The sequence below is a fragment of the Talpa europaea genome, assembly GCF_964194135.1.
Source record: "Talpa europaea genome assembly, chromosome: 3".
Taxonomy (NCBI): Eukaryota; Metazoa; Chordata; class Mammalia; order Eulipotyphla; family Talpidae; genus Talpa; species Talpa europaea.
This window is the reverse complement of record NC_140069.1, coordinates 105,789,040-105,804,944: the sequence shown is the minus strand read 5'-3', so window position 1 is coordinate 105,804,944 and position 15,905 is coordinate 105,789,040. Positions and strand designations below refer to the sequence as shown.

Sequence of the window (15,905 nt, the reverse complement as noted above, 5' to 3'; positions counted from 1 at the left end):
GCCTCCACAGTGTGTGTGTCTGCCTGTTGTGTTTCTTTGCCAGGTAACTGAGCCTCACTGAACACTCAGTTTGTCATGTCTGTACTGGGGAAATATATGTACCTACCTCATAGGATAATTGTGAGGATTTATTGGGTTTGTTCAAGTTAAAACAACTAAAAACTGCCTGCTATTTAATATGAATTCAAATGTTAGCTGTTTTATTAGTTACTGTTATTAAAGATATTCAAAACACTGGGCAGGTTATGAATTGACTCTGGAGACTATGAAAGAACGCTATTTGAATACCAAGAACTCCAGGGGTTTTCCTGTCTAGTGCCTTAGAGACTGAGTTAAAGGCATTAAAGTTAGCCACAAAAAGCCATATTGCACCTTTTATCCTACTTCTGAGAAGCTGTAGTATTCTGAGGAAATAGAGAAATGATGATCTTTAGAAATCCCATTTATCACTCCAGAATTGTGAAGATCAAAGGTTAATTTAAATGCATTGCTGTTTAAGTCAGCAGAAGACAGGATGCCCTTTTTTTCCCTTTTAGAATTATTTAGTGTTATAATAGGAGTTTACTGTTATTGTCAAATGTAAAGAAGAAATGGTAAAATTATAAAATAGGAACAAAAATAACACTTTTAAATATTGTTTAGAATGGAGAATTGAAGATGATAAACCAAAAAACTGTGAGAATTAATAATTTAGTAAATGAGCCCAAAATAAATACATCACAACATAAATACTCTTCAAAAATTGCACATTAACAATATTCGGTGAAGATGATTTCATGGATTTTAGCAGCAAAACTTGTGAGACTCCTGGGAAAGACTTAACAAGAAATATTAAGTTTACTGTGTATTACTATGTATTAACTCTACTGATAGGATTTTTATCAAGGGCAATTGAAAAGCAAGTTGAATAATTGAAGGTAAAATACCATGTTTATCGATATGAACATGGAAATTTAAACATATAGATCCTTTCCAAATTAATTTGCAAATCAAATTCCAACTATAATCTCAGTGGTATTACCAAAGTATATGACTAGTTCTCAGTATGATAAAGGTGCCATTTGCATTCAGTGAGAGAAAGTCATTCAGAGCATTATTGTTACATCATTGAGTAAATAAAACTCCAAATTTATTATGGTGAAATAAAGTCTTCAAAGTCAGAAACCAAAAAAGAAAGGGGATGGTTGATTTGTCAATAAAAAAAATTTTAAAAAATCAGAGTACCATTTCAAAACATTTGACAAATTTAGTTAAATATTTGCAATTTTGGAGATCTAGCTAAAAATGGGAATGCCTTTGTTTTTTTATAACCATTTGTATTGCCTAGACAAAAATGTATTTGTAATCTTTAAAAATATCAATACTTTTTAAAGAATGAGGAAAAAAGATCTGAGCTGTTTTTTTTTATTTCTGAGAGTACCTTCATAGTTTGATTCCTTAGGAGTTATTTCATCAGAAGCCTGCAATAAGATGAGTATTGTGATATGAGGAACTTGAATGGTATTTTCTGGAGTTGTCTTCATATGTTTTTTGTACTTGGACAGAAAGCAAATCATGAAGTCTCAAACTGATTTTGTGACTAATCTGCCTTTCTCTTACCTTTTCTTCTTTTACTCCTTCATCTCTTCCTTTCTTCTTTGCTGGTTTCCTTTTACATCTGTTTAAAAATGGTAAAATTTATCATAAACATTCAGATGATGTAGCAGTGCAATAGAAGGTGGTAGTTCCCTTTCTTCTATCTCCAGTTTTTTTCCCCTGAGGTCACCCTGTCGTTTTTTCTAAGTTACCTCACACCATTGGTTCTATTCTTCTTACAGTTAACTTATTTGTAGGGTCTCCACTGAGGGCCCCTTATATAGCTTTTAACAATTGATAGACCCTCTGATATTTAGCGAATTAGTGAATGAAAATTGTGTGTATATATACCTAATTGCTTTATAATCCAGTCTATTGGTATATTTTTTTAGATTTATTTATTTATTTATACAAGCACTGGGTACAGTCAGAAGTGCAGGAGGGTGAGAGAATTCACCAGAGCCAGAGCAGGGAGCAGAGCAGGCCGACTGACGAAATACACTGCTGAGGGGAGCAGCGGGCGTGGCAGGAGAGGTCTGCGCGCCGTGTGGGACCCTCACAGGCGGCCGGGGATCGAACCGGCACTGCAGAGGCTGTGGGCAGCTTTGCAGCCCAGCGCTCAACCACTGTGCCACCAGGGAAGGCCCCCAGTCAATTGGTATTTTAAGCATAGTCCTGAGGTGTCTTTTCAAGTCAATATTCTTTCCCCTATTCCTAAAAGTCCAACATTTAGACATCACAAAATTTACCCAGCTTGTCTTTGTAATGCTTGTCTGTAAAGTGAAAATATTTTGTTATGTTAAAACAATAATTTCAATTTCTTTTTTCTTCCAGCTGCCTTTGCAGCAGTGTTGCACTGGTAAGATTGTTTTTCTATTATTGTGTATTTTATGCAGTTATTTGTAATGAAACAAAACTATTGGTTTATGTATATATGTACTTGTGTGTATATGTACATATATGTACACTTCATATGTGTATGTATTTACATATGCATATATAAAGGAATAATTTCAGTATGATAAGAATGAATACATATTACACTCAACACAACAGTGTGAAAAAGTAGCTTAATGGATAAATCAGGGTTAGAATAATGTGATTTTTTTAATTAAAGAAAGAGCTCCATTATTAAAGAAGCTATATTTGAAGCTATACCTCGTTTAACATTAATATAGTGTTCATGTTGAGAGGAAGATTAATTTTTTTAATCTTCTCTATGGAGAGAGATAGGAATTTCATTAGATATCACTGAATGGTAACTCAGTGACATTTATAACATAATTTATAATTTTATTGTACTTGATTTAAAATATTTTTATTCTAGTTCATTCTAATTTTGAAATCTAATTTGAATGTTTTTTCTTAAATAGATAAATTTCAGTAGAAACATAAGACATACTAAGTAGGCAAACAGATATGGATGACCTAATATTTGAGTTTAATTACAAAATTACCTGCAAATTTTCTTTTAAAAGTATTACTGTATATAAATTTCAACACTGTTGGTTTTTGCTATTTTGTTTTTGCAGGAGTCATATAACACACCTCTTTGAAAATGATCGTCATTTCTCTCACCTCTCAACATTGGAAAGAGAGATGGCTTTTCGCACGGAAATGGTTAGTTTTCACATGGTGTTTTAGAAATCTAAAAACTTGAAGTTTTTTGTCATGGGAATTTTCAAAGATATTCCAAAGTTGAGAGAATAGACAGCTCTCCCTCTCCCCACCTCTCTCCCACATCCCATTTCTTTTTAAAGAAAACCTCAGACATCATATCACTTCTTCTGAAAATACTTTCATACGTATCTCAAATGAAAGAATTTTTTGGTTAACAAAGTACCGTTATCACACTGAGAACAGTGTATGCCAATTGTTTAACATCATCCAATACCCACCAGTGCTTAAAGTGATCTGATATTTTTATTACTACTACAGTTGTTGTGTTGGTATGTTTGTGTCAGGATCCAAACAATGTCTAATCATTGTATTTAGTTGATGTGTCTTTTGGGTCTTTTAATCTATAAATTCTGCTTCCCATTTTTGTAGCTTTGTTTTCCTTGCATTTACTTATTGAAGAATCCACATCATTTGTCCTGTAGATTTACCCACAGAAATTTATGTTGATTTTATATTCCACTGTCCTAAATTTCTGGAAAATTGATAGATCAGATGAAGGTTTGATTTTTTTCCCCAGGGAGAAATACTTCATAGGTGATGCTGTGCACTTGTGCAATGTCAAGAGACTGTTATCTGTGATGTTCAGATTTATCAGTGGCTTATGATATTGTCATGCTGATCCCTCCATTACAGCCCAACCATCAGCCTACATCAGCTATTTCCATAGGATTGCCAAATGGTGATGGCCTATTCTGTTATTTTTTATGCATTTATTAACTGTAATTCTATACAAAATAAACTTGTCCACAATACCTTTTTGGTTTCTCTGAGGTACACTTCAGACAGAAAAGACAATGAAAGAAATCAGAAGAGGGCCTCCCCTGGTGGCACAGGGGTTGAGCGCCGGGTTGCGAGGCTGCCCGCAGCCTCTGCAGCGCCAGTTCGATCCCCAGCCACCGGCGAGGGTCCCACAAAAATAAAAAGAGAGAGAAAATAAATCAGAAGAAAGTGAATGATTCTCTGTTTACTACTCTTCAGAAAAATGAGTTGGTTCCCCAGCATCTTTTGGTATTCAGTGGAGTCCCTTCTTTTGAGTATCGTTATGCTCTGATGGATCTTAATACGTTTAGAAAACTTTTCTGTCTAGCTGGTGAGAGCCCTCACAGCTGGCTCTCTGTCCCCTTGACATGACTTCATGGGTATTCTAATTTCCTAACTTTCTGGTTCTACTAGTCATTTCCTCTCCATGGAATCACATGGTATTCCAAGGAGCCTCATTCCTTTCAGTGAAAATGGTATTTGAAGACTGTACTTTCGGCGCTAGAGAATCCCACTGCTACTACATTGACCTTTGTGGCTAGGCCTTTTTAGTAAACTGTATGAAGAAACTTTTTGTAAGCTTTTTTTAAAGAGAAAATAATGATTATTTTTAAATTCAAATTTAGGATTACGTAGGTTACTTTTTTCTTGAGAGGAAATGTATAACTTTTCTGTTAGTCTGAGAACCTTGATTTTGGATTTCTTATTTTTGATGAGTACCAAGGTATTATTAAAAATATGGTTATTATAAGACTTTATTGCAGTTTTTTTTGACCTTAGGGTATTTTCCACTGGGTATGTGTAGTAAAATTAGTATATTTTAAGATTTGAAATCCTCCCCCAGTTTGATAGGTTAATTCCTTTTTTTTTTTTTAGTATTTAGGGATTAAAAATTTGTTTTATAATTAAGATATTTACACGACTCCAAAACAAACCTATTTTTGAAGCTATTTTGAGCTCAATTGTTTTCAGTTAAGGCAAGGTTATATAAAATATATAGCGTTTTTGGCAAACTAAGAATTTCAGTGATCAGAAACCTGTGAAATTAATGGTGGCTATTACTTGCTCAATTGCTTCATTTTTCAAAAACAGTGTATTTTTAAGTTTTTTTAAAGTTAATAAAAGGCATAGGAAACATGTACTTTTTATTATAATCATAACTTTACTTGTTTCAGGGGCTCTATTATTCTTATTTCAAGACTATTGTGGAAGCACCCTCATTTTTTAATGGAGTGTGGATGATTATGAATGATAAGCTGACTGAATATCCTCTTGTTATTAACACATTAAAAAGGTTCAATCTCTACCCTGAGGTAAGTTACTTCTCCAGATGTGATTTTGAACAACTTTAAAGAAATGTTACCTGCATTTACTACTGATTCTAACTTAAAGTGTAATTACACTTTTTTTTGAAAGAAAATATTTTTCCTTGGAAAAAATATTGGAAAAAGCGTTATTTTTGGAGGAGCTTTAACTGATTCTGTGAGAATTATTATCATGATTGTTTGGTTTAGAAAATGTATAACCTTTCTAGATTTAAAGTATGCTTTTAGGGGCTATAGCAGGAGGACATCATTATTTTTACATGTCATTTGCCAAACAGTCTTTTTTGCTATATGGGGTTCCTCATTTAACTGAATGGGGTGGGGATGGGGAAAAGGTGGGCTTATCTAGGACACAAAAAAACAGTGATATTTACCTTTTTGGTCTTTCTTAACATCCCTGCCTTCAGTTGATACATTCCTGAGCATTTCCGGGCCTGAGCTGAGATGTGATTTCCATAATGATATCTTCTCCTGTTCAGCACACTTCCCCAGTGTTCTTGCTTCTTAGCAAGAGCTAATGCTGCCAGGCAGCTGTGGCCTGATAGCAGGGCCACGGCTGACTTGGTCTCTGTGGGTTCCCCAATCTTGGCTAAGTCCCAGCACTTAGCAGGGCTGTCAGTCATTTCCCATTGAGTAAGAGGAGGAGTTGAACTTCCAGATCAATGAGTTAGCCCAATTGATTAATGAGGAGACAGAGATAGAGGAGTTAGAGATGAATAATTAATCACCAAGGTCTAGTGTTTCCTTACTAATGTACTGCTGATTGAGTACTTTCTATAACTGTATACACATTTACTTTCACAGAAATGGACTCATATAGGAAAAATGGGATCGTGCAGCACATTTTTTTTCCTAAGTGCCTTTTGTCTTTTAAGAATATAACCATCTTCCTATGTCATCTCTTTACCACATCATTTCTAGTGGCTTTATGTACAGAATACCATTTTTTGTTTAGTCCTCTTATGAAAAATCTGTCTTTTTCTCAACTTGTAGATATAATGAAGCTGCAGTTAGTCTCTTTGAAACTAAATCTTTATACACATCCTTATTTTTTTAAACTGTAAATTTGTTGATGTGAAACTATTTAGTTTGGTAAATTTTATTTTGCTACATGCTGTCAAAGTGCTTTCCAGGTAGGTTATACTAATTGAAATTCCCACTAGCAGTGCTTGATTTACCTGCATCCTTGCTAATTTGATAGACAAAGAAATTAGAGTTACATGATGTATTTCATTTGTTACTCTGTGTGTTTGTATTTCATTCAGCACTGTATATTAAAATGCATTCTCACTTTAAAGAATAATTGCTTGTTCATGCCCTTTGTCTATATTTCTGTAGAAGTCTTGTAAGAGCTCCTTAGTTATATATTAGATGTCAGTGCTGGGCTGACTGGATAAAACATTTCCCCTAGCTTTTTGTTTGCCTTGTAGCTTTATGTATGATGTGTATATTTTTTTCTGTATAGAAATACAGCTATGAGGGCCTCCCTGGTGGCTTAAGGGGTTAAGCACTGCACAGTGAGGCAATCCGCAGCCTCTGCAGCACGAGTTCGATCCCCGGCAGGCCAGGGAGCAACCCACATGGCGAAGCAGACCTCTCCTGTCTCGCCCGCTGCTCCCCTCAGCAGTGTATTTCAGTAGATCTGCCTGTTCTGCTCCCCCCTCTGTCTCTGGTGAATCCTCTCACTTCCTGTACCTCTGGCCTATACCCAGCTCTTGTATGCACTAATAAATCAATCTTTTAAAAAAAAAAAAGAAATACACCTATGGAAGTTTAATATATAATTTTTGTTTTACTCATATATTTACAAATATTTATTTTGCATAAATATTATAATCATAGTTTTGATATCTACATTTTTAATTAATCTAGAATTTGTTTTGATGTATAATATGGGGTAGGAATCTAACCTCTTAATATTTTCAAAATGATCTGTGTTACCTCTTTGAGGAGTGGTCCATCTTCTCCCTACTGATTTGAGGTAGCTTTCTTTATTATTTACAATTATTGTATATATATATATGCTTGCTTCTATTTTGAACTGTGTTAAGTATTGCCTTAGGTCGAGGTCTTGGGAAACTAGCTTTGAGTTGGTATTTGCATGCAGAAGTGTATGAGGAGAGCAGGGTGAGGCAGGAGGAGAAGTGGAGCTGTGATACTGTCACAACAAAGGCCCCAGCCCATCCCCCAAGAGCTCTGGAACCAGCATGGCCTTGCAGTTTTCCTACTTTGAGACAAGGGCTGCTGCCCTTGGCATTCCTCCCCTTTGAGTAGTCAGATATTGGGTAAGGTTACCCTTGGGTACAGGGTAGACTTTCAGTGAATTTACTCTCGTCAGCAGAGGGTAGTTTTAAGAGAAGGACTCAACTGAGAACTTTAGACACCAGCCCTCCTAGCTGGTGGGAGAATGAGTGCTCAGCCTGGAAGTGGAGTCTGGGTGATACCCCAGTGCCTCCGCCTTGGTTACTTTGCTCTGTCTGACTCTTCTTGGGCCAGTACTACACTATTTAATTTATTACAAATAATCAATTTTAATTTTTATTAGGATATCCTCCCAGTTGTATCTTTTTTGTTATTTGTCCACATGACATCTATAGATAGATACTTGGGTTTTCTTATTATTTTAATGTTTATCGAGAGGAGAATTTACAGCTTGAAGATTAGGTCTATTCATGAAGACAAGTATCTTTCTGTTTTTTCAAGTCTTCTTTCATGTGCTTTAGTAGAGTTTTATAGTTTTTGAAAATGATATATTTTACATATTTCTTATATTTTACTTTTCTCCTTGGGTAAACAATTGAAGACTGACTAGTCAAAAGTCTGTGGAGGGGATTGTGATATTCAATTTACTAGGTTTAAAAGTTCCCAAGTTGGGGCCTCCCCGGTGGCGCAGCGGTTGAGCCCTGGGTTGCGAGGCTGCCCGCAGCCTCTGAAGTGCGGGTTCAATCCCCGGCTGCTCCCTGGCCACGGAGGAGGGTCCCACTTGGCGCGCAGACCTCTCCTGTCGCCCGCTGCTCCCCTCAGCAGTGTACTTTGTCACTCTGCGTGTTCTGCTCCCTGCTCTGGCTCTGGTGAATTCTCTCACCCTGCTGCGCTTCTGACTGTACCCAGTGCTTGTATAAATAAATAAATAAATCTTTTAAAAAAATAAATAAATAAAAGTTCCCAAGTTGGATTGTACTGGAAGGGGAAATTTGATAATTAGAAAAATAGCTCAAAATATTCTAATAATGAAACTATTGAGGATATACCTTTTCTTACGATATCTCCATGTTTTCAAAACCAGGTAATTTTAGCCAGCTGGTACCGGATTTATACTAAAATAATGGACTTGATTGGCATTCAAACCAAGATATGTTGGACTGTTACCAGAGGTGAAGGACTGAGTCCTATTGAAAGCTGTGAAGGCAAGTGTGTTTCTGTGATAATATCTAGTAATCTGTTATAGCATTAAACCTTACTCCAAACTTATGGTATAAACAATACCCATTATGCATATGTATTCTTCAAGTCAGGAATTTGGGCAGGGCATAGCATAGTAGGGTTGGTTTGTTTCCGTGATATCAGAGGCCTCTGTTAGTAAGACTCAAAAGACTGTAAAGACTGGAATTAACTGGATGCTGCTACACTTACATTCTGTGTCCTGAGCTACCATGATGGTAAAGCTGGGTTCCTCTGGGACTGTCAACCTGAGAGTGCCCTTTCCACGCAACATGTGCTTTTTTCTAGCATGGTTCCTTAGGGTAGTCAGTCTTGTCATACGGCAGCTCATGGCTCCAAACTGGACACTGTGTAACCTCTGTGACCTAGCTTTGAAAGTCACATACTTTGGCTTCTGCAGTTCTCTATTAGTCAGTCACAAACCCAAGCTCTAAAGCTGGGGCATAGACCCCATAAGTCCACAGGCGAAGTGTCAGTGAATTTGTAGCCCTGTTTTAAAACCACCATAGCTACCCTATTCTTCCTTATGTTCTCCGTAGGGTCATTTAGTATATTAATATATATGGTAGCCTTTTTCAAAAGAAGTACATTTTATTACAAATTGCTAAACATATTAACTAATTTATAGTTGGGGTATGTGTTTTGTTTATTTTTAAAGGATTGGGAGATCCCGCTTGCTTTTATGTTGCTGTAATTTTTATTTTAAATGGACTAATGATGGCATTATTCTTCATATATGGCACATATTTAAGGTAAGACTATTAAGATTTTATATGTGTTTACAATAATATATACAATAATGAATAATCTTAGAGTTCATTTTTATAGTGACACCGTTTTTAATATATCTGCTTATAGGTATAAAATCACTGCCCAATTGGATGATTTCATCATTCGCATGGCCAGCCAGGCTGAAAGTAACTGTAGAGAGTTAGATAGAACATGATGGAGGTTATTTGATAAATTCTAAATATTTATAGGCATTTAAACATAAGCACTATATATTGCTTATATAAAATATAAAGGAAAAGACCACTGTCAAAGAGTGTTAATGGCTTTTTGCTAATGTTAAAATAGAAATGTATTTTATGCAGATGTTTGTTATTTAACTATTTCATAGCTGAATAATCTTCTTAAAACTTAAAGATTGACAAATTTTCTAAAGGTTTTTACATTTTTTCCCATTTTTTGACAATTTCCATTTTTACACCTGTTGAACTATTTTACTGTGAGACTATCTTTAGGATTTAGAACTTTCTTTTTTTACTAATTACTGGTTCTTTGTAGTATCCTTGTAGAAGTATTAGTGTATATGTATGATTTTCAGTTCAAACAGTGAGTTTGGCTCTATTATCTCATTATCTTCTTTGTTTTGAAAGTGTGGCATTTTCATTTGAGTACCTCAGAATTCTCTGAGGTTAGCTCCTAGCTCAGTGTTTGAATGTACAGCAGTTACTAGATAAATATTTGTAAATGAAGGAACTATTAGAAGATCAATTTAAAATATATTGCATACAGCTTTATGGTATTTTGATGCGAATATTTCTAACTTAGTTTTAAGAAAGTTTTCTTTGTATTATGTACTATGGGAGAGATCGAAATGAATATGCGTGATTATAAGATGATTTGAAAAGTTGGTTTTTTGAAATGAGATGGAAATAACTTAATCAAAATTATATGGTAATCCAAAGGTGATTGAGACAGGAAGGCCAGTAAGCCTTGTGTCCTGTCATTACCAGGCAAAGGGAGAGGATCTGTTCCTTTTGCTGAGTATGAAGATTAGATTTCAAGCAAGAAAAGTTAACCTATAATCCTGGCATTATTGCTAAATTTCTAATTTAAAATCATGCTGCTTTTTAAATTGAAACAATTTCTAAAAATATTAAAATAAGCATTCAGTGTCATATATAATGCTTATTATACCCATTGTTTTAAAGGTTGAAGGTACAATAACTGCTGCAGAGAATGCAAGGTTCTAGGTTTGGTTGAGGGGTTCTTGGTAGTTTGGACCCTGACTGAGATTTTTTTCTTCAGCCCCAACAGACCCTGGTTGGGTGTTTTCTCCTATATGGAAGATGCATCCTCATTAGTTTAGTCAACACAGAAAGTATATACCAATGTCTTTCTTTTTGAAATGGTGTGTTTGGGTTCTGAGAGCATGACAATGTGGTGACATGGGAAATGGGTTGGTGGTAGGTGTATATGAATGGAAGATAAATTAGAAAGGACAAAGTGCTTAGAATTCTGGAGGCAGGAGAAGTTCTGTGTTGGAAAGTTTGGTTGAACTCATCATTAGAGGAGCAGAGCATTTTGGATTCATGGAGGAGAAAAGAATTTCAAGGATAGGCAGAACTGGAAAATCTGGAATTTGGAAAGGGCAGAGCAGGTACATCAGTTTTACTGGTGTGCAGATTATTGAGGAGGCATTGTAGAAGTTAAAGTTGGGAAAATGGGTTAGCTCGTTGGAGAAAGATTTAGTGGCTGACTAGTTTGAAACATATTTCAAAGCAAGTGAGGGAATTCAGAAATTTGACCTATACAGGTTTCTCCTGCTATATAAAAGTAAAATGATCCATTTGATAAGATTTGGTAGGCTTTTTCAGGCCTGGGATCTCAAAATTTTTTCCATATAAATTGATGATAATAGTGTTTGCACACCCAAAAAATAACTTGCCAAATCATACCAAATAAAAATGGTCTATTTTCAAATAGTGGGGGAAATCTGTAGGGGAATAGATACAAACTGAGGTATGATCTCACCAGACCCTTGAGACACTTACTTTATACCTGTGTCCTAAGTCAGGTGGTGTCTCCTTCAGCACAATGTTTGTGAAACTGCAGGGCATGATCTAGTGGGGGATTCTAAAATCAATTTAGTGGGTTGGATCCAGCAATTTTTTCTTCAAGACTTATTTTTATTTATTATGCATACAAGAACTGGGGTGTAGGCCAGAAGTGCAGGTGTGAGAAGATTCACCAGAGACAGAGTGGGGAGCAGAACAGGCAGGCTGACTGAAATACACTACTGAAGGGAGCAGCAGGTGAGACAGGAGAGGTCTGTTGTGCCATATGTGGGTTAGCTCCCTGGCTGGGGATCAAACTCAGGCTGCAGCAGCCGGCAATAGCTTGGTAGTGCTGAGACTTTAACCCCCTGTGCCACTAGGGAGGCCCTGGATCCAGAAATTTTTTTTACATGAAAAATAAATGAATCCAAATATAAATAATAGTGTATGCCACGCTTAATAAGGATAGATGTTATTTAGAGAAACTTCCGTTTGTTGTATATATGTGTATACATGTATGTGTGCTGAGTTGTAAAGTCTCATTTCTTATTGTAGTTTTCATGTAAAATATTTTTTGTAGACCTGTTTAGTGTAGCAAGAAGGATTAACTTAGAACATTGGGGTCTTTCCAAATCACAGCCTCCAGTGTTTCTGCAAATTCTCAAGGTTGCAGTCTGTTTCAGCTTCACCTATTTTATTCCTTTGTACTCAGCAAGGCCCTATGATGTTTGCAGCTCCTGGTACTCTAATACCTGGCAGTGGGCTGCCCTGTGTAACTGACCTTTGGTATAGAGATTGCAGTAGTGGCATACATTTTCATTTCTCTAGCCCTTCCTTTGCTCTATTTATGGGCTTTTCTTAACTTTGAATAATCTCTTTAACCCTGTCCAAACACATCCTAAGGTCAAGGCTCTCCCAACAACACCCAGCCCAAATGAGTATCCGGTTCTTGTGCATTATAGAGCCAATGAATTTTAGGAAACCTCCACTATTGCATCTCTTCCCAATGATGGGTATGTCAAGTGGTAATCTTGGCTTATATAATGTAGAATAAAGTCTTCTATCACTTCTTTTCTAGCAGTTTTTTTTTTTCATTGTACTTTTAAATGTTCTTGGCGAGAGTATTTTTAGAGGTCTCAAATTACTAGTTAGTTCTTAATGTTTTCTTCCTTGATGATAAGTTTAGTCACCCTTCTAATTTTATAAAGTGGGATAAAGTGGCAGACTTCTTAGCAGGTGGGTTAAGAATAAAGAGGAGGATATGTATTGTTGTAGAATCTTTTTATAAATTTTGTTGTATATTAAGAAATAAGAGTAGAGTTAGTTTGTCATAATTTCTTCTTACAGTGACATTGGTTTACAGCACTATATATGATTCACAAATATGGGGTCCCCTATCTTCAGGTGCGTGCTGCCACAACACACCCATCTTCAGGGCGCCCATATTCCTCCAACACAATCTATTGCATCCCTTCCTCTCATTGTTCTCCGTCCTTCCCCCCCTCTAGCATTCTCAGTCTTACAGCCAGATTACTAGGATTTGTTTTCGTTTTGTTTGGGTTGGTCTTTACTTACCTTTGTTACATTTCATTACGGCCCACAGGTAAGTGAAACCATATGATATTTTTCTTTCTCCTTCTCACTTATTTCAGTTTTCATTTTTTCCTCTAGTTTCATCCATGTTGTCACAAATGACAAGAGTTCATCGTTTTCTAATAGCGGGAGAGTATTCCACTTTGTAAATATACCACATTTTCTTTATAGTCTCAACTGTCCCTGGACACTTTGGTTGTTCCCATAACTCATCTATTGTAAATAGCACTGCAGTGAAGAGAGTAGTGCATATATTCCTTTGAATTAGTGTCCTTTCGTTCTTCAGGTTTGTACCTCCTGTGGTATACTTTGAGAAACCTCCATACTGCTTTCCTGAAGTCTGCATTCCCACCAATAATGGAAGAGGTTTCCATTTTCTCCATGTCTCGGCCAGTATGTAACTGGGACGTTCTCACAGGAGTGAGATGGTATCTCATTGTGGTTATTATCATATTCCTTATGATGTCAATTTTTTTTTTTTGTAAACAACTGTTGGTCATCTATATGTCTTCTTTGGAGAAGAGACTGTTTAGTTCTTCTACCCATTTCTTGATTGGGTTATTTGTTTTCTTTTTCTTGAGTTACGTGAGTTCTTTATAGATCTTGGATATCAACCCCTTATTAGATGTATGATGTGCAAAAATTTTTTTCCCATTCAATAGGTTATTTATTTTAGTTATATTTTCTTTCACTGTGTAGAAACTTTTCTAGTTTGATATAGTCCCATTTCTTTATAGTCTCTTATTTTTCTTGACATTGTAGACATATCCACAATGACATCATTGAAGTCATCATCAAGGAGTATTTTGCCTGTGTTTTCTTCAATGTATTTTATGGTTTCAGGTCCAAATCTTTAATACCTTTTGAATTAATTTTTGTGTAAGGTTTGAGATAGTGGTCTAGTTTCATTCCTTTGCTTGCGGTTGTTCAGTTTTCTCAGCACCATTTGTTGAAGAGACTTTGCTTTCTATGTATATGTTTGGCTTCTTTGTTGTAGATTAACTGTCCATATAATGTGGGTTTATTTCTGGCCTCTCGATTCTAGACTATTGGTTTTGTGCCTGTTTTTTATTTTAGGACCATGCTATTTTGATTTCTGGAGCTTTATAGTAAAGTTTGAAGTCTCTGAGTATGATTCCACCATTGTTTTTCTTCTTTCCTTGGCTATTTGGGATCTTTTGTGGTTCTGTATGAATTTCAGTAATATTCAATTTCTTTGAAGAATACCATTGAAGCCTTAGTAGGAATTACATTGAATCTGTATATTGCTTTGGATAAAATGGCCATTTTAATAACTTCCAGCCCATGAGCAGTGACTATCTTTCCATTTCCTTGGTTTATCTTCTCTTTTTTTCAACAATGCCTTATAGTGCTCTTTGTGTAGGTCCCTCGCCTCCTGTGTTAAGCCTACTCCTAGCTCTTCAATTCTTTATGCTGTGATTGTAAATGGGATAATTTTCTTGATTTCCTTCTCTTCTAGCTCATAGTTTGCAAATAGGAATGCAACTGATTTTTATAAATTGATTTTTTAACTTGCCACTTGACTGATTTTTTATTTTAATTGTTTTTTTTTAGCAGCATTTCTAGTGTCTTCTATGTATATTTTAATGTTGTCTGCAAATAGTGATAGTTTTACTTCTTTCCTAATGAGAATTCCCTTTATATCTTTCTCTTAACCTAGTTTCTCTAAGTAGGATTTCCAATACCAACACCATTTTGAATATTTGTGGTAGAAGTGGACAGCTTTGTTTTGTGCCAGAGCTTAGAGGGAAAACTCTCAGTGTTACCATTGAGTATGATGTGAGCTGTGGGCTTGTCTTATATAGCCTTCATTATGTTGTAGTTTGTTCCATTTTTTCCCTTAGTTTTTAAGGGTTTTTTTTTTTAAATCATAAACATATGTTGAATCTTATCAAATGCTTTCTCAGCATCTGTTGATTTGATCATGATTTTGCTCTTTCATTTTGCTGATGTGGTGAAGTATATTGATTGATTTATGGATGTTGAACTGTCTTTGCGTCCCTGGAATAAATCCCACTTGGTCATGATAAATGATCCTTTTAATATATTTTTTAATTTGGTTTGCTAAGAGTACGTTGAGGATTTTTATATCTCTGTTCGTCAGGGATATTGGTCTGTAGTTTTATTGTTTGTGATGTCCTGTCTACTTTTGGTATCAGGGTAATATTGACTTCATAAAATGTGTTTGGAAGGCTTTCCTCTTTGTCAACATTTTGGAAGAGTTTGAGAAGGATATATATTAGTTTGTTTTTAAAGGTTTGATAAACTCACTAATAAAGCTGTCTGGTTCTTGGCTTTTTTGTTTTGGGGAGACATTTGATTACTATTTTGGTTTCCTTGCTTTTAATTGTTCTGTTCAGGTTTCTATGTCTTCCTTATTCTGTCTTGGAAAGTGTATACCTCTACAGTGAGAACTGTAAGACATTGATGAAAGAAATAGAAGCTAAACTAAGGAAATGCAAAGTCAGTTCCCTGCTCATGGATTGGAAAAACAAACGATGTTAAAATGACCAGCCTACCCAAAGCAGTATACAGATTTGGTGCAATCCCTATGAATGTTCCTATGACATTCCTCAAAGAAATGAAACCAACAATACTGAAATTTATATGAAGACACAGAAGATGCTGTGGATAGCCAAAGCAATCCTGACCAAAAAGAGGAAGAATGGCAGTATCACATTCCTAGACATCAAACTAGACTACAAAGCTAGTAATTAAAACAGCGTGG

The 15,905-nt window shown here is 35.7% G+C and overlaps 1 protein-coding gene across 1 annotated transcript in view; it reads left to right on the top strand.

Moving 5' to 3' along the window:
- Positions 1-15,905, top strand: part of DPY19L1 (dpy-19 like C-mannosyltransferase 1) — a gene marked incomplete at both ends in the record, with an annotated part of 81,304 nt that overhangs the window by 13,409 nt on the left and 51,990 nt on the right. Inside the window, 5 exon segments of the mRNA XM_084230773.1 lie at positions 2,410-2,434; positions 3,108-3,195; positions 5,190-5,327; positions 8,626-8,751; positions 9,441-9,532. Coding sequence (XP_084086899.1) covers positions 2,410-2,434; positions 3,108-3,195; positions 5,190-5,327; positions 8,626-8,751; positions 9,441-9,532 — 469 coding nt within the window.